This window comes from Telmatherina bonti, assembly GCF_933228915.1.
Source record: "Telmatherina bonti genome assembly, chromosome: 14".
Taxonomy (NCBI): Eukaryota; Metazoa; Chordata; class Actinopteri; order Atheriniformes; family Telmatherinidae; genus Telmatherina; species Telmatherina bonti.
In genome coordinates this window covers 5,357,529-5,375,700 of record NC_136612.1, presented here as the reverse complement: position 1 = coordinate 5,375,700, position 18,172 = coordinate 5,357,529, and the positions used below count along the sequence as shown (strand labels likewise).

Here is an 18,172-nt window from a genome sequence, read left to right as displayed (position 1 = left end):
TCTCCTTCCTCTCCATCCCCTCCTTCATCTCCTTCCTCTCCTTCCCCTCCTTCATCTCCTTCCTCTCATTCATCTCCTTCCTCTCCTTCCCCTCCTTCCTCTCCTTCTACTCGTTTGTCTCCTTCATCTCCTTCCTATCGTTCGTCTCCTTCCTCTCCTTCCTCTCGTTCCCCTCCTTCCTCTCCTTCGTCTCGTTCGTCTCCTTCCTCTCCTTCCCCTCCTTCATCTCCTTCCTCTCCTTCTCCTCGTTTGTCTCCTTCATCTCCTTCTACTCGTTTGTCTCCTTCCCCTCCTTCCTCTCCTTCCTCTCCTTCATCTCCTTCCTCTCCTTCCTCTCCTTCCTCTCCTTCATCTCCTTCCTCTCCTTCTACTCGTTTGTCTCCTTCCCCTCCTTCCTCTTGTTTGTCTCCTTCCTCTCCTTTCTCTCCTTCCTCTCCTTCCCCTCCTTCATCTCCTTCCTCTCCTTCCCCTCCTTCCTCTTCTTCCTCTCCTTCCCCTCATTCCTCTCCTTCCTCTCCTTCCCCTCCTTCCTCTCCTTCTACTCGTTTGTCTCCTTCCCCTCGTTCCTCTCCTTCCTCTCCTTCATCTCCTTCCTCTCCTTCTACTCGTTTGTCTCCTTCCCCTCCTTCCTCTCCTTCCTCTCCTTCATCTCCTTCCTCTCCTTCTACTCGTTTGTCTCCTTCCCCTCGTTCCTCTTGTTTGTCTCCTTCCCCTCATTCCTCTCCTTCCTCTCCTTCCCCTCATTCCTCTTCTTCCTCTCCTTCCCCTCATTCCTCTCCTTCCTCTCCTTCCCCTCCTTCATCTCCTTCTTCTCGTTTGTCTCCTTCCCCTCCTTCCTCTCCTTCCTCTCCTTCATCTCCTTCCTCTCCTTCTACTCGTTTGTCTCCTTCCCCTCCTTCCTCTTGTTTGTCTCCTTCCTCTCCTTTCTCTCCTTCCTCTCCTTCCCCTCCTTCATCTCCTTCCTGTCCTTCTACTCGTTTGTCTCCTTCCCCTCCTTCCTCTCCTTCCTCTCCTTCCCCTCCTTCCTCTCCTTCCTCTCCTTCCCCTCATTCCTCTCCTTCCTCTCCTTCCCCTCCTTCATCTCCTTCCTCTCGTTCGTCTCCTTCCTCTCCTTCCTCTCCTTCCCCTCTTTCATCTCCTTCCTCTCCTTCCCCTCCGTCCTCTCGTTCGTCTCCTTCCCCTCATTCCCCTCCTTCATCTCCTTCCTCTTCTTCCTCTCCTTCAACTCGTTTGTCTCCTTCCTCTCCTTCCTCTCCTTCCCCTCCTTCCTCTCCTTCCTCTCCTTCCCGTCCGTCCTCTCCTTCCTCTCCTTCCCCTCCTTCCTCTCCTTCCCCTCTTCCCTCTCCATCATTTCCTTCGTCTCCTTCCCTCTCCTTCGTCTCCTTCATCTCCTTCCTCTCGTTCGTCTCCTTCCTCTCCTTCATCTCCTTCCTCTCCTTCCCCTCTTTCATCTCCTTCCTCTCGTTCGTCTCCTTCCTTTCCTTCCCCTCCTTCATCTCCTTCCTCTCCTTCCCCTCCTTCATCTCCTTCCTCTCCTTCCTCTCCTTCCCCTCCTTCATCTCCTTTCTCTCCTTCCCGTCCGTCCTCTCCTTCCTCTCCATCCCCTCCTTCCTCTCCATCCCCTCCTTCCTCTCCTTCCCCTCTTCCCTCTCCATCCTTTCCTTCCCCTCCTTCATCTCCTTCCTCTCCTTCCCCTCCGTCCTCTCGTTCGTCTCCTTCCCCTCATTCCCCTCCTTCATCTCCTTCCTCTTCTTCCTCTCCTTCAACTCGTTTGTCTCCTTCCTCTCCTTCTACTCGTTTGTCTCCTTCCTCTCCTTCCTCTCCTTCCCCTCGTTCCTCTTGTTTGTCTCCTTCCTCTCCTTCCTCTCCTTCCCCTCATTCCTCTTCTTCCTCTCCTTCCCCTCATTCCTCTCCTTCCTCTCCTTCCTCTCCTTCCCCTCCTTCATCTCCTTCTTCTCGTTTGTCTCCTTCCCCTCCTTCCTCTCCTTCCTCTCCTTCATCTCCTTCCTCTTCTTCCTCTCCTTCAACTCGTTTGTCTCCTTCCTCTCCTTCTACTCGTTTGTCTCCTTCCTCTCCTTCCTCTCCTTCCCCTCGTTCCTCTTGTTTGTCTCCTTCCTCTCCTTCCTCTCCTTCCCCTCATTCCTCTTCTTCCTCTCCTTCCCCTCATTCCTCTCCTTCCTCTCCTTCCTCTCCTTCCCCTCCTTCATCTCCTTCAACTCGTTTGTCTCCTTCCTCTCCTTCTACTCGTTTGTCTCCTTCCTCTCCTTCCTCTCCTTCCCCTCGTTCCTCTTGTTTGTCTCCTTCCTCTCCTTCCTCTCCTTCCCCTCATTCCTCTTCTTCCTCTCCTTCCCCTCATTCCTCTCCTTCCTCTCCTTCCTCTCCTTCCCCTCCTTCATCTCCTTCCCCTCCTTCCTCTTGTTTGTCTCCTTCCCCTCCTTCCTCTTGTTTGTCTCCTTCCTCTCCTTCATCTCCTTCCTCTCCTTCCCCTCCTTCATCTCCTTCCTCTCCTTCCCCTCCTTCATCTCCTTCCTCTCATTCATCTCCTTCCTCTCTTTCATCTCCTTCCTCTCGTTCGTCTCCTTCCTCTCCTTCCCCTCCTTCATCTCCTTCCTCTCCTTCCCCTCCTTCATCTCCTTCCTCTCATTCATCTCCTTCCTCTCCTTCCCCTCCTTCCTCTCCTTCTACTCGTTTGTCTCCTTCATCTCCTTCCTATCGTTCGTCTCCTTCCTCTCCTTCCTCTCGTTCCCCTCCTTCCTCTCCTTCGTCTCGTTCGTCTCCTTCCTCTCCTTCCCCTCCTTCATCTCCTTCCTCTCCTTCTCCTCGTTTGTCTCCTTCATCTCCTTCTACTCGTTTGTCTCCTTCCCCTCCTTCCTCTCCTTCCTCTCCTTCATCTCCTTCCTCTCCTTCCTCTCCTTCCTCTCCTTCATCTCCTTCCTCTCCTTCTACTCGTTTGTCTCCTTCCCCTCCTTCCTCTTGTTTGTCTCCTTCCTCTCCTTTCTCTCCTTCCTCTCCTTCCCCTCCTTCATCTCCTTCCTCTCCTTCCCCTCCTTCCTCTTCTTCCTCTCCTTCCCCTCATTCCTCTCCTTCCTCTCCTTCCCCTCCTTCATCTCCTTCTTCTCCTTCATCTCCTTCCTCTCCTTCTACTCGTTTGTCTCCTTCCCCTCGTTCCTCTCCTTCCTCTCCTTCATCTCCTTCCTCTCCTTCTACTCGTTTGTCTCCTTCCCCTCCTTCCTCTCCTTCCTCTCCTTCATCTCCTTCCTCTCCTTCTACTCGTTTGTCTCCTTCCCCTCGTTCCTCTTGTTTGTCTCCTTCCCCTCATTCCTCTCCTTCCTCTCCTTCCCCTCATTCCTCTTCTTCCTCTCCTTCCCCTCATTCCTCTCCTTCCTCTCCTTCCCCTCCTTCATCTCCTTCTTCTCGTTTGTCTCCTTCCCCTCCTTCCTCTCCTTCCTCTCCTTCATCTCCTTCCTCTCCTTCTACTCGTTTGTCTCCTTCCCCTCCTTCCTCTTGTTTGTCTCCTTCCTCTCCTTTCTCTCCTTCCTCTCCTTCATCTCCTTCCTCTCCTTCTACTCGTTTGTCTCCTTCCCCTCCTTCCTCTCCTTCCTCTCCTTCATCTCCTTCCTCTCCTTCTACTCGTTTGTCTCCTTCCCCTCGTTCCTCTTGTTTGTCTCCTTCCCCTCATTCCTCTCCTTCCTCTCCTTCCCCTCATTCCTCTTCTTCCTCTCCTTCCCCTCATTCCTCTCCTTCCTCTCCTTCCCCTCCTTCATCTCCTTCTTCTCGTTTGTCTCCTTCCCCTCCTTCCTCTCCTTCCTCTCCTTCATCTCCTTCCTCTCCTTCTACTCGTTTGTCTCCTTCCCCTCCTTCCTCTTGTTTGTCTCCTTCCTCTCCTTTCTCTCCTTCCCCTCCTTCATCTCCTTCCTGTCCTTCTACTCGTTTGTCTCCTTCCCCTCCTTCCTCTCCTTCCTCTCCTTCCCCTCCTTCCTCTCCTTCCTCTCCTTCCCCTCATTCCTCTCCTTCCTCTCCTTCCCCTCCTTCATCTCCTTCCTCTCGTTCGTCTCCTTCCTCTCCTCCCTCTCCTTCCCCTCTTTCATCTCCTTCCTCTCCTTCCCCTCCGTCCTCTCGTTCGTCTCCTTCCCCTCATTCCCCTCCTTCATCTCCTTCCTCTTCTTCCTCTCCTTCAACTCGTTTGTCTCCTTCCTCTCCTTCCTCTCCTTCCCCTCCTTCCTCTCCTTCCTCTCCTTCCCGTCCGTCCTCTCCTTCCTCTCCTTCCCCTCCTTCCTCTCCTTCCCCTCTTCCCTCTCCATCATTTCCTTCGTCTCCTTCCCTCTCCTTCGTCTCCTTCATCTCCTTCCTCTCGTTCGTCTCCTTCCTCTCCTTCATCTCCTTCCTCTCCTTCCCCTCTTTCATCTCCTTCCTCTCGTTCGTCTCCTTCCTTTCCTTCCCCTCCTTCATCTCCTTCCTCTCCTTCCCCTCCTTCATCTCCTTCCTCTCCTTCCTCTCCTTCCCCTCCTTCATCTCCTTCCTCTCCATCCCCTCCTTCCTCTCCATCCCCTCCTTCCTCTCCTTCCCCTCTTCCCTCTCCATCCTTTCCTTCCCCTCCTTCATCTCCTTCCTCTCCTTCCCCTCCGTCCTCTCGTTCGTCTCCTTCCCCTCATTCCCCTCCTTCATCTCCTTCCTCTTCTTCCTCTCCTTCAACTCGTTTGTCTCCTTCCTCTCCTTCCTCTCCTTCCCCTCCTTCCTCTCCTTCCTCTCCTTCCCGTCCGTCCTCTCCTTCCTCTCCTTCCCCTCCTTCCTCTCCTTCCCCTCTTCCCTCTCCATCATTTCCTTCGTCTCCTTCCCTCTCCTTCGTCTCCTTCATCTCCTTCCTCTCGTTCGTCTCCTTCCTCTCCTTCATCTCCTTCCTCTCCTTCCCCTCTTTCATCTCCTTCCTCTCGTTCGTCTCCTTCCTTTCCTTCCCCTCCTTCATCTCCTTCCTCTCCTTCCCCTCCTTCATCTCCTTCCTCTCCTTCCTCTCCTTCCCCTCCTTCATCTCCTTTCTCTCCTTCCCGTCCGTCCTCTCCTTCCTCTCCATCCCCTCCTTCCTCTCCATCCCCTCCTTCCTCTCCTTCCCCTCTTCCCTCTCCATCCTTTCCTTCCCCTCCTTCATCTCCTTCCTCTCGTTCGTCTCCTTCCTCTCCTTCATCTCCTTCCTCTCCTTCCCCTCTTTCATCTCCTTCCTCTCCTTCCTCTCGTTCGTCTCCTTCCTCTCCTTCCTCTCCTTCATCTCCTTCCTCTCCTTCCCCTCCTTCATCTCCTTCCTCTCCTTCTACTCGTTTGTCTCCTTCCCCTCCTTCCTCTCCTTCCTCTTGTTTGTCTCCTTCCTCTCCTTCCCCTCCTTCCTCTCCTTCCCCGCTTCCCTCTCCATCCTTTCCTTCGTCTCCTTCCCTCTCCTTCGTCTCCTTCCTCTCCTTCTTCTCCTTCGTCTCCTTCCTCTCCTTCCCCTCCTTCGTCTCCTTCCTCTCGTTCGTCTCCTTCCTCTCCTTCATCTCCTTCCTCTCCTTCCCCTCTTTCATCTCCTTCCTCTCCTTCCTCTCGTTCGTCTCCTTCCTCTCCTTCCTCTCCTTCTACTCGTTTGTCTCCTTCCCCTCCTTCCTCTCCTTCCTCTTGTTTGTCTCCTTCCTCTCCTTCCCCTCCTTCCCCTCATTCCCCTCCTTCATCTCCTTCCTCTCCTTCCTCTCCTTCTACTCGTTTGTCTCCTTCCTCTCCTTCCTCTCCTTCCCCTCCTTCATCTCCTTCCTCTCCTTCCCGTCCGTCCTCTTCTTCCTCTCCTTCCCCTCCTTCATCTCCTTCCTCTCCTTCCCGTCCGTCCTCTTCTTCCTCTCCTTCCCCTCCTTCCTCTCCTTCCCCTCTTCCCTCTCCATCCTTTCCTTCGTCTCCTTCCCTCTCCTTCGTCTCCTTCGTCTCCTTCCTCTCCTTCTTCTCCTTCGTCTCCTTCCTCTCTTTCCCCTCCTTCCTCTCCTTCCCATCCTTCCCTCTCCTTCCTCTCCTTCGTCTCCTTCCCTCTCCTTTCTCTCCTTCGTCTCCTTTCTCTCCTTCTTCTCCTTCGTCTCCTTCCTCTCCTTCCTCTCCTTCGTCTCCTTCCTTTTCTTCCTCTCCTTCCCCTCTTCCCTCTCCTTCCTTTCCTTCCTCTCCTTCGTCGCCTTCCTCTCCTTCCTCTCCTTCCCCTCTTCCCTCTCCTTCCTTTCCTTCGTCGCCTTCCTCTCCTTCCTCTCCTTCGTCTCCTTCCTTTCCTTCCTCTCCTTCCCCTCTTCCCTCTCCTTCCTTTCCTTCGTCTCCTTCCTCTCCTTCCTTTCCTTTGTCGTATTCATGATCGAACAGAAGAAAAACATTTTCATTGTTTTTCATTGTGAATGAGAATAAAAGGTAAAAACCGAATATCAAAATGAAAGGTCCGGAGCTGGATGGTCAGTGATGGCTGATGTTGGCGGTAACCTGGTCACATGACCACATACACAATGCAGGACAGTGTGCAAAAGGGGAGGAGCTTAGCCCACCGCTAGCCCCCCTCCTCTGGTTAGCATTCCTACAACCTCAGCATCTCTTTGTTAGTCTAATCTCACATCTCTTAGCTCATTGGTAACTGCAGTCCCTCCTCCACCCCTTTCCAGCTGTCCATTTCCCTTGCTGTCTCTGACACTGTCTTCTTTTCCCTGCTTAACCAGAGTTATGAGCTCTCTGGGGAAATTGAACTGGCCCATCTGAAGTCCAACCCTCCGAAGTCCGTCGTACAGTGCTCTAGATATGAACTTGGGGAATGCAGAAGCATTGATTTAAGAGAGAGAGAAAGAATAAAACAAACAGTTTCACATGAGTCAAGCCCGACTTGGACGTCAGTCATGGGGGTCATTAGTCTGAGATCTTTTTGATTTGTGTTTCGTTTGGAAAATATGGATCTTCCTTTCTCATCTGTTTTTCAGATTAAATGACATGTATTTGTGTCTAAATGTGAACCTGCAGAGAAAGAAAGAGAGACAGTGATATTGGGAGGGAGATTTTGGGATGGGGGGGGGTCTTAAAAAAACAGACAGAGGGGGGGAAAAGCGCGAGGGGGGGGTGTAGGAGGGCCACCACCTAAATTCATTCATTTACCATCAGACTGAAAGTTTCTCTCTTTCTCCATATCGCTCAGTCTCTTTCTTTCTCTGTGGAGCTGCTGAGGAACAGTGTGATGCACCTCTGCTGCTGTATTATCAGAAACATTATTATTATCATACCTCAGGTGATTTACCACAAAGCTGATGTCATTAGAGGAAAATGTCTTTAATTACTGATGAATATTTTACCATGATGATGTGCTTTAAGCCCTTTCATCCTTCGATTCAAGCCTACTCAGATATTTAGTTTTTTTTGTAAAAGTCAGCTTCATCATATTTATGTGTAACAACTCACCTGTTTGGAAATGTTTGGATTTATTGGGGAATTTTTCCGAGTGTTTGGGAAAAGAGAGAAACGTCTCTTTGGAAAATGAAATTGTAAAGAGATGAAAAGGTTGCCTGCTTGTCTCCTGTTGTCTGGAAAAAAGAAAATTGTGATTTGTAGAAAATGAGACTGTCCAGATATCTTCAACCCTTCTGTTCATTTATGAAATAAAAATCATCCTAAACTGATTAAATGTATATCTGTAGAGCTGTAAAAGTGCATGGAGAGCATGTTTATGTTTTTATGTTCTTGTATGAGGACCAGACCTGCAGACGTGTGACGCCTGTCTCAGTGAGTATCTGCTGTAAATACGTTTGTTTAAGAGCAACCGTGCAGATGTGGGGGTGAGGGATCCACATATGTATTATAGCTTAATTTAAAATAAAGGTAAAAGCACAATTTACCTCCAGTTACAGGTTTTTGGGGAATATTTCTGGAGCTCACAGGACTGAATGTTAATTTTTCAAAGTCGCTGGTTTGATTCTCAGCTTCATAGTTTACATAATAAAATATCTTTTTACAAGATAAATTGAGTTTCTGTGGGTGAAGCTTCTGCTTTTTTTAACACATTGATTCATTTCCAAAAAAAACACAACATTGAGTTTTCATCTAAAATGACCTTTTTACTGCTGATAAATTCAAATTCTCATTATGTTAAATTTGACATTTATGTGCTCCTTATGTTCATAATGTTGAACAATCACAGAATTTATTTCTCATTTAAATCCTTTAAGACAACAATTGATTTTTTCTTTTTATTAAAATATTCAACTCATTTTACCAAAAGAATTTGTTCCTTAAATATTATTTATTATAGGAGAATGGTTTGTCTTATTCTTTACTTATTATTAAGAATATTTTGAAAAATAAATTTTCAGCTTACCTGAACATGAGTTTAATTAAACATACAGAAAATTCAGAAAACATAGACCAAAACATGTTGACCACTTTAGCATGCCAAAATAAAGGCTCAGAGAACTCCTGGTTAAATAAAGCTTTTATTGAATAATAATAAAGAAATAGAAACAGAATTCACTATTTTTATTAAACACTTGATTCATCAGAACGGTTCTTATCTGTGGAATAGTACTGGGAAATTAAATTAAATTAAATATAATTTTATTTTATTAAATGAAATTAAATTAAATAAAATGAAATGAAATGAAATTAAATTTTTGTGATTCTGAGAATGGGTTTTGGTCAAACTTGGACATTATGCAAATAATCTATAAAGAACTGTGGAGACAAACTTAAGAAGGATTTTTCCCGTTATGTTTGGAAATAGGCTTTTTGGTGGACATCCACGCTCCCTAAGAGCTTTTCTGATTTATTATATCCATCCATCCATTTTCTTACCTCTTATCAAGGATCAGGTTGCAGACTGCCCTTTCCCATTTTTACCAGCTAGTCAGGAAGGGATCCCCAACTGGAACGCATCATCAGGGAGCCGTCCAGGAGGCACCCTGACCAGATGCCTGAGCCACTTTATCTGGCTCCTCTGGATGTGGAAAAGCAGCAGTTCTGCTCTAATCTCATCCTAGATTACCGAGCTTCTAAGGAGTCTAAGGTGTTGTCTTTTGAGCGCAGACTTAAAATTGGCCCCATGGAATTGGGCAGGGCAGCTGAAAGGCCATATTGTTTACCTTCATTCTAGTCTGGCTGTTTGGTAGACTGTGGGGATGGCCCAAGCAAATCTGGGGAATAAGTCAGAGACAACTATAATATTTGAGAATGTGTCTATGGGGCGCCCCATGTATAAACCAAGAGTATTAATCATGACAATATGAGACTGATGTGGGGTTCAGAGGGCCCCCAGACTCCTTTCTGTCCTTATGCAGACTCCATGTGACACAATCCAAATGGCAGGCCAACAGAACCATGTGAGGGTCTGGTCCACTCCAGCATGAGCAGCGGCTTCATGGGTCTTCTTTCAGACATCCTAAGACCTGGAACTGGGACGCACAATCTGAAAATGCAGTTGTGATCAATTACTTAGTGGCATATGATGTCAGTCTTTATACACAGCTTTGTTCGGCATTGTACCAGCTTCTTGGACGTGGTCAATTATACAGCTGGGTAGCCCAACTTTAGCAACGGCACCCACTCAAGCTGTCTGTAAGTGGGCAACAGGGTTATTATCAGTGTACACTGGGAACTTTGTGCCTGTCAGGTAATCTTTGAATTTCTCTTCAACCACCCACTTGAGGGCCAAAACTTCCAGCTTGAACAAGCTAGAATTTCCATCATTCTTTTCAGAAGGGTTGCAGCTAATGCTGGCGTATGCTATGAGTTGTTCCATGCCTTCTTGGATCTGTCAACACTGTCTCCAGACCTTGATCGCTGGCATTGGTATAGGCAATGAACAAGCATTACTAATCAGCATTTGCTAGGGCCGAGGCTTACATTAAAGCAATTTTAAGAGCCTCAAACAAAGCTTGCCATTGAGACAACCAGTGTATTTTATGGTTTTCCACATAAAATTTAGGCAATGCCAGCCACCAAGCCAGAGTGAGAAAAACCCATATTTGCCAGAGTGTAGAGGAAGCCAGTCCATTGCAGAGATCATTGCAGGCTTTACCTCTTTCTGGTCAACCACATAGTCTAGGAACTTCATGTCATGCTGGAAGAGTTTACCTTTGTCCACACGCATCTTAAGTTCAAGGTGCCATAGCTGTTGGAAGATGTAATCAAGGTCCTGTAGGTGATTAGAGAAATCAGGAAATTAAACAATGAATTCATCCAGATACAAGTAGGAACTCCCTTACTTGGCCCTTAAATATTGTTGCATTGCTCGCTAGTGAACCTCCCGTGGGCTCACCATCTGTGGGAGGAGCCGTAGGGGTCGAGTGCAATGTGAGCTGGGCGGCAGCAAGGGGCGGGGACCCTGGTGGTCCGATCCCCGGCTGCAGAAGCTGGCTCTAGGGACGTGGAACGTCACCTTTCTGGTGGGGAAGGAGCCTGAGCTTATGCGCGAGGTTGAGCGGTTCCGACTAGATATAGTTGGACTCACCTCGACGCATGGCTTGGGCTCTGGAACCAGAACCCTCGAGAGGGGCTGGACCTTCTTCCACTCTGGAGTTGCTCGTGGTGAGAGGCGCCGAGCAGGTGTGGCCATTCTCATCAGCCCCCAGCTTGGTGCCTGCACGTTGGGGTTTACCCCGGTGGATGAAAGGGTAGTTTCCCTCCGCCTCCGGGTGGGGGGACGGGTCCTGACTGTTGTCTGTGCTTATGCACCGAACAGCAGTTCAGAGTACCCACCCTTTCTGGAGTCCTTGGAGGGAGTGCTGGAGGGTGCTCCTTCTGGGGACTCCATTGTTCTGCTGGGGGACTTCAATGCTCACGTGGGCAATGACAGTGAGACCTGGAGGGGAGTGATTGGGAGGCATGGTCCCCCCCCCTCTTAACCCAAATGGTGTTTTGTTATTGGACTTCTGTGCTCGTCATGGATTGTCTATAACGAACACCATGTTCCAGCATAAGAGTGTCCATATGTACACCTGGCATCAGGATTCCCTGGGCCGCAGTTCGATGATCGATTTTGTAGTCGTATCGTCGGACCTGCGGCCACATGCCTTGGACACTCGGGTGAAGAGGGGGGCGGAGCTTCAACTGATCACCACCTGGTGGTGAGTTGGCTCAGATGGTGGGGGAGGAAGCCGGTCAGATCTGGCAGGCCCAAACGTGTTGTGAGGGTCTGCTGGGAACGTCTGGCTGAGTCCCCCGTCAGAGCGAGCTTCAACTCCCACCTTCAGCAGAGCTTCAACCTTGTCCCGAGTGAGGCGGGAGACATTGAGTCCGAATGGGCTGTGTTCCGTGCCTCTATTGTTGAGGCGGCCTTTCGGAGCTGTGGCTGTAAGGTCGTTGGTGCCTGTTGTGGCGGTAATCCCAGGACTCGTTGGTGGACACCAGCAGTGAGGGATGCCGTCAAGCTGAAGAAGGAGTCCTATCGGGCCTTCTTGGCCTGTGGGATTCTGGAGGCAGCTGATGGGTACCGGGGGGCTAAGCGGCATGCGGCTTCGGCTGTCGCCGAGGCAAAAACTCGGGCATGGGAGGAGTTCGGCGAGGCCATGGAGAAAGACTTCCGGACGGCTTTGAGGAGATTCTGGTCCACCATCCGGCGGCTCAGGAGGGGGAAGCAGTGCTCCATCAATACTGTGAACAGTGGAGGTGGGGAGCTGCTGACCTCAACTCGGGACGTTGTGGGTCGGTGGAAGGAATACTTCAAAGACCTCCTCAATCCAACCAACACGTCTTCTGATGAGGAAGCAGAGCTGGTGGACTCAGGGGTGGACTCTCCTATCTCTGGGACTGAAGTCGCTGAGGTGGTTAAAAAGCTCCTTGGCGGCAAGGCCCCGGGGGTGGATGAGATCCGCCCGGAGTTCCTTAAGGCTCTGGATGCTGTGGGGCTGTCCTGGCTGACACGCCTCTGCAGCATCGCGTGGACATCGGGGACAGTACCGCTGGATTGGCAGACTGGGGTGGTGGTCCCCCTTTTTAAGAAGGGGGACCGGAGGGTGTGTTCCAATTACAGGGGAATCACACTCCTCAGCCTCCCTGGTAAGGTCTATTCAGGGGTCCTGGAGAGGAGGGTCCGCCGGATAGACGAATCCCGGATTGAGGAGCAGCAGTGTGGTTTTCGTCCTGGTCGCAGAACAGTGGACCAGCTCTATACCCTCTTTGGGGTCCTGGAGGGGGCATGGGAGTTTGCCCAACCAGTCTACATGTGTTTTGTGGACCTGGAGAAGGCATTCGACCGTGTCCCCCGGGGGCTCCTGTGGGGGGGACTCCGGGAGTATGGGGTACCGGACCCCCTTGTACGGGCTGTCCAGTCCCTGTATGACAGGTGTCAGAGCTTGGTCCACATTGCCGGTAGTAAGTCGGATTTGTTTCCAGTGAGGATTGGACTCCGCCAAGGCTGCCCTTTATCACCGATTCTGTTCATAACTTATATGGACAGAATTTCTAGGCGCAGCCGAGGTGTTGAGGGGATCCGGCTTGGTGGCCTCAGGATTGGGTCCCTGCTTTTTGCAGATGATGTGGTCCTGTTGGCTTCATCTGGTCGTGATCTCCAGCTCTCGCTTGAGCGATTCGCGGCCGAGTGTGAAGCGGCTGGGATGAGAATCAGCACCTCCAAATCTGAGGCCATGGTCCTCAGCCGGAATAGGGTGGATTGTCCTCTCCGGGTCGGGAGTCAGGTCCTGCCTCAAGTGGAGGAGTTTAAATATCTCGGGGTCTTGTTCACGAGTGAGGGAAGGATGGAGCGTGAGATCGACAGACGGATCAGTGCGGCGTCTGCAGTAATGCGGACTCTGCGCCGGTCTGTCGTGGTGAAGAAGGAGCTGAGCCAGAAGGTGAAGCTCTCGATTTACCAGTCGATCTACGTTCCTACCCTCACCTATGGTCATGAGCTGTGGGTCGTGACCGAAGGAAGGAGATCTCGTATACAGGCGGCTGAAATGGGTTTCCTCCGCAGGGTGGCCAGGCTCACCCTTAGAGATAGGGTGAGGAGCTCGGTCATCCGGGAGGAGATCAGAGTAGAGCCGCTGCTCCTCCGCATCGAGAGGAACCAGCTGAGGTGGTTCGGGCATCTGGTCAGGATGCCTCCTGGACCTCCCTGGTGAGGTGTTCCAAGCACGTCCCTCTGGGAGGAGACCCCGGGGAAGACCCAGGACACGCTGGAGGGATTATATCTCTCGGCTGGCCTGGGAACGCCTCGGGATCCCCCCCACAGAGTTGGCAAATGTGGCTGGGGAGAGGGAAGTCTGGGCTTCCCTGCTTAGGCTGCTGCCCCCGCGACCCGACCCCGGATAAGCGGCAGAAGATGGATGGATGGATGGATGGATGCTCGCTGGAATGGAATATTCATCTCTGGGAGGCTGGTTAGAGTCCCCTTAGTTCTAGGCAGAGGTAAAACATATTTCTGAGTGACACCGTTCATCTTCCTGTGTTCTCTACACAACTTCCAACTGCCTTACGTTCTATCTAACACAATGGGTGCTCCCCATGGACAACAGCTTTCTTAAATAAATCCCTTCTGCCAGAGAGATTTTCATCTCTTCATACATCTGTGGATGAAGGGGTAAGTGTCTTTTTCAGAGGATCACTGGTAGGGATGTCATGTTTCACCAGGTCAGTCCTCCCAAAATATTCATCTTGCTGGACAAAAACCTTTCCCCTCTTGGACAGCAAGGTTCATGTCTCTTCTCACTGTTGTTCAAAGGTTTGGTTTGGTTAGTTAAGTCACTTACCACTTTTAGCAGGTCTTGGCAATCCTTTACAGCAGCAGTCTCCAATACCACCACTTCAACAGTATAAACTTCTGCCAGGAACAGGCTGGGCTCTTGGGGTCCATGCGCATCAAGGTCATCGTCACAGTAAAATCTTCCTAGCTTCTAATAGTGGCCTATATACAAAGTGTAAAGTTGGGGGTTAAAGACTTGCAGCAGACAACTGTACTACCACTGCGAGCATCCTGCCCATGCCCACACTGTTGGTCTTGGGCAGAGTGTCGATTGTGGCACATCTGTGCACGACCCTGCACCACTAACTCACTCTTTGGTGAGACATGGATGGCGTGTCAACTTGCTGGATGGATGTTGCCCAGCATGCCATCTTCTGCCATGGTGGCTTCCACATGCTGACTTACCACAAATCTTTTAATCTTCTTTTGGGAAGAAATCTGGCCTTTCAGGGCACTTAGACCAAGTATTCTAATAGGCCATCATCACATTCATGCCAGTAATGAGAGGTTGGGTGATGTGCCCTTCCATGGCTATCACTAACCCTTGCCCAAGTATCTTTTTACCATTTATTCCGAAATCCATCACAGCATAGGATTTCTAGGCCATTAGCTTCCCTCAACCTAAAAGCAAGTTGCCAAACATAGTGAAGTCCTTCTCAAAGATGCTGTGTTGTATCAGCATGACTTGTAACCCTATATCTCCAGTTTAATGCCTTCAGTGGTAACTGTACCAGTCCAATACCATCCTGTTGAGACTAAGCTTGGATTTAAATTCTGTCCCACAGTAAGAACTCATTTAAATTTACTCCAACTTGTTTAATTATTGTCTCTTGAAGAAGCAAATATAGATATAGAATCTGCAGTCTGATCCTGAACAACAGTAAAACTAACTACCTCGTAAAAAAATACCACAAAAGGCCTGCCGCAGTAAAGCAATACATCAACACAGTCTAAACACGTTAACTACGGTGTAATCAAACAAAATTATCCATGTAATGTACATGTTTAATAAAAAGTCTAAATCAGCTCAGTCATTTTAGTTTCAGCCTCAGCAAAAATTTGAGGGGATGTTTATGTTTATTTATTCATAATTTCTACAGGTGATGGTGACGATGGTGATGATGACGACGACGATGATGATGCTTATCACAAAGGCTCTCTGTGCTCATTCTGTGAATTCTGTGAGGTATGTATGAAGCCTGAATGTAGAAATAAATGTTGATACCAATGAATGATTAACAGAGAAAATTCGTTTTAAAGTCTGCAAATGTAGTAAATGTGTGAATTGTGCTAAAGTTTGTAAGCAGACAACAGTTTAAATCAGTTAACAAAATAAAATCTGTAAACGGTAAATTCTGTAAACGGAGTAAAGTCAGTAAATGAAGTAAAGTCTATACACAGAGAAAAGTCTGTAAATGGGATACAGTCAGTAAAACGGCGTACAGTCGGTAAACCGAGCTCATTGGTGCTAGATCTCTTTCTCATGTTTGCTTCCATGTTTTATTTCAGCACTGCGACAGCTGTGATAAATGTCCATGTGAAGAAGGAGACAAGTCTGAACACTGTGATGACTGCAAGGTAAGAAAATTTAAACCTTTAATCAGGTTTTACAAGCTTGGAAAAAAATCCACCAGCAAACTGGAGGTCAGACAAACCAGAATGAAGGATGCAGTCAAGGACCATATGAGACCATGTCCAGAGTTTAAATATGAGTTCAGCTCTAGATTCCCAATAGACTTGATCTGATGTCATAAATTGTTCTAAGTTAAGCTAAGTTCTAAGTTATCCAGGAAAGATTCAATCTCTGGAGCGGTTCCTGGCATCTGGATCCATCTGCTGCTTCAGACCAGTTTCTGATATTTTGAACCATGTCCTGCTTCAGACCAGTTTCCAGACTGGTTCCTGATATTTTGAACCATGTCCTGCTTCAGACCAGTTTCTGGATCAGTTCCTGATATCTGAAACCATTTGGTGCTTCTGATCAGTTCCTGATTGCTGTCTAGTACAAGCATGACACAGAGACAGAGGGTCCCCTCTTTGGTACTGTCATGGTTGAAGACCGGGGTGGAGGGGTCGACCCAAAAGCAGAATGCACAGAGGGAGAGGTGAATGAAGTATTTATTTAGTTACTCTGATCCTGTTGGTCTGGTCCAGAGCCAGGAAGAGCTTTCTTAGACAACTGGAATTCCGATGAGTGGAGGTTGCTGGGATGTGGTCTCTGGTTGTGGTGGTTGGTCTGGGTTTGAGGCAGGGCGAGCAGGCAGGTATCAGCAGTAGGTGAAGTTTGGTCAAAGAAATGGATCCCGATCCAGGCGGACAACTATGATGATCTTGATGTGATGAGGGGGGCAAAGAAAAACAACACGAGAACTCTCGCTATGAGCCACAAGGTAAGTACTGAACTGGCCTGATTACCACGCAGAAAAGAGAGACAATCTGGTAAAGACTGGAGCTCCAGCTTGTCCTTAAATAGCAGGATAATCAATCAGGAAGATGAGCTCCAGGTGGTTGTAATTGAAGCTCCAGACTCCGCCTCGAGTCCCCATGGCAACCTGCACAGACTCAAACAGCAAACCATGACAGGTATAAGAAACCAGTCACACTCACAGCTCCTGTCTCTGCTGTTTCTGGACTGCATAGGGAAACCAGACTACGTGGAAAGACACTGCAGTATTGCCACCACACAAAACATTTAACTTCTTTGTTTCCTTCACAGATGTGCACGTTCTGCCATGTGTGTCCTGTCTGTGAAACTGTATGCAAGCCTGGTGAGTGATGTCTGCACATTAAGATAAACATGTTTTTGAGGCAACACATTGCTAAGCTAAATCCAAAGTGAAAAATACATTTCTTTAGCATGGCATTGCCAAGCTAAATGCACAGTAAGGAAAATATGTTTCTCTAGCAGCACATTTCTAAGCTGCACAGTTTTAATTGTTTTTTTTTTATGTAGCAGCACATTGCTTGATTAATTACACAATGAGATAACTGTGTTTCTTTAGCAGCACATTGCTAAGCTAAATGCACAGTTTAAAAATTGTTTCTGTAGTAGCACATTGCTAAGCTAATTGCACAGTGAGATATTTATGTTTCTGATGCACAGTGTTACTCAATTCTGGTCCTCAGGCCCCCTGCCCTGCCTGTTTTATACATGATCCTACTCCAAAGCACCTGAGTCAGATTATTGAACTTCCTCATCAAGTCCTTTGCAGCCTGTTAACGAGCCTTTATTCCATTCAGGTGTATTAAAGTAGGGTTGCCTATAAAACATGCAGGGCAGGGGAGCCTGAGGACCGGAATTAAGAAACACTGCTGTAGAAGCACTTTGCAAAACTAAATGTACAGTGGTTTCCCATTAGAAAGCTAATTTATTATGCTGTAGCACCAGTAAGCATAGTGAGACGAGATTGGATCAGTCTGTGGTTGCAGGTCAATGGCTATTCAGTCTAACTTTATCTTTTTCCTCCAGGAGGGTTTGTTGATGAAGTTACAGGGTCAATCTACAAGTAAGTCTTCTGAATTCTGTTAAATTCTGTTAAATCGTTCATTAACTATGGTCTCTAAACCTTTTCTCTTTACCCACAGAACTGTAGCTGATGTCTTTAATGATGATGATAACTGAACCAAACCCTATGTCGCCACCATGTGGCCAAATCAATGTTTCACCTTCACTGCTGATTTTCCTTAAGTCTATCATTTCCCTTGAGGAAGCCTTAAACATTTGCTTCATATATTTGTCTACTGTTACCTGACAAGTCTTACTAAAAAAAAAAAAAAGGAAAATATCATAAGTGTTATTGGATTATGTTAAAAAAAAAAGAAGAGGGTTCATTTTCAGTGGTTGACTTTTCTAGTCTGAATGCAGCATTTTATTTAGTAAAATATTACATTAGACATTTTATGCAGAGAGGAATAAACTTAATTTTATTTTTAAAAAAAAAAACAAAAACTGGAGCCTAATGTGGTAGTAGGGGGATCAGGTCTATGGTTGCCACTAGGGGTGGGAAAATTGAATAGAAAAATTGAAAATCTGGATTTTAAAATTGAAGTTTTTGTTAATTTTTTTTTTTTTTCCCCCAAATAAATCATCCAGTACAAATTTTGTCATTTGTTTTTATTAATCTTTTTACTTGTCTTCTTGGGCATTATAGCAGCAGATTGATGGTCCTGCTACTGTGTTTTGTTCTAATTGAAATCAAGAAAAATGACGACCAAAAAAAACAAATTTTATACATTGATTTGTTTTTAATCTATACTATTGAAGAATTATGAGAATTGCAATTTATATCGAATTGGCACCCAAAAAAAATCTGAATCGAATCAGGACAAAAGCATATCCTCACAGGCTGTGATTCACCTGATTCAGGTCTGGTCTACTGTCTGGTGGTAGACTGGACCTTGATTTGGTTACACAATATATTTTTCTGTATTTTCATGCTATAGCTACTTTAACACCAGCTAAGCTAACATTTGAGC

General features: G+C 47.9%; 1 protein-coding gene across 3 annotated transcripts in view; it reads left to right on the top strand.

Annotated features, from left to right (window-relative positions):
* Positions 1–17,799, top strand: part of LOC306765004 (uncharacterized protein) — a 21,271-nt gene extending 3,472 nt beyond the window's left edge. For all 3 annotated transcript variants that reach the window (XM_079252320.1, XM_079252319.1, XM_079252318.1), the window contains 5 exons: positions 14,797–14,882; positions 15,206–15,274; positions 16,413–16,464; positions 17,166–17,202; positions 17,282–17,799. In XM_079252320.1, coding sequence (XP_079108446.1) covers positions 14,797–14,882; positions 15,206–15,274; positions 16,413–16,464; positions 17,166–17,202; positions 17,282–17,318 — 281 coding nt within the window. In that variant the 3' untranslated portion in view covers positions 17,319–17,799. The remainder of the gene's footprint in view (positions 1–14,796; positions 14,883–15,205; positions 15,275–16,412; positions 16,465–17,165; positions 17,203–17,281) is intronic.
* The last annotated feature ends 373 nt before the right edge of the window (positions 17,800–18,172 follow it).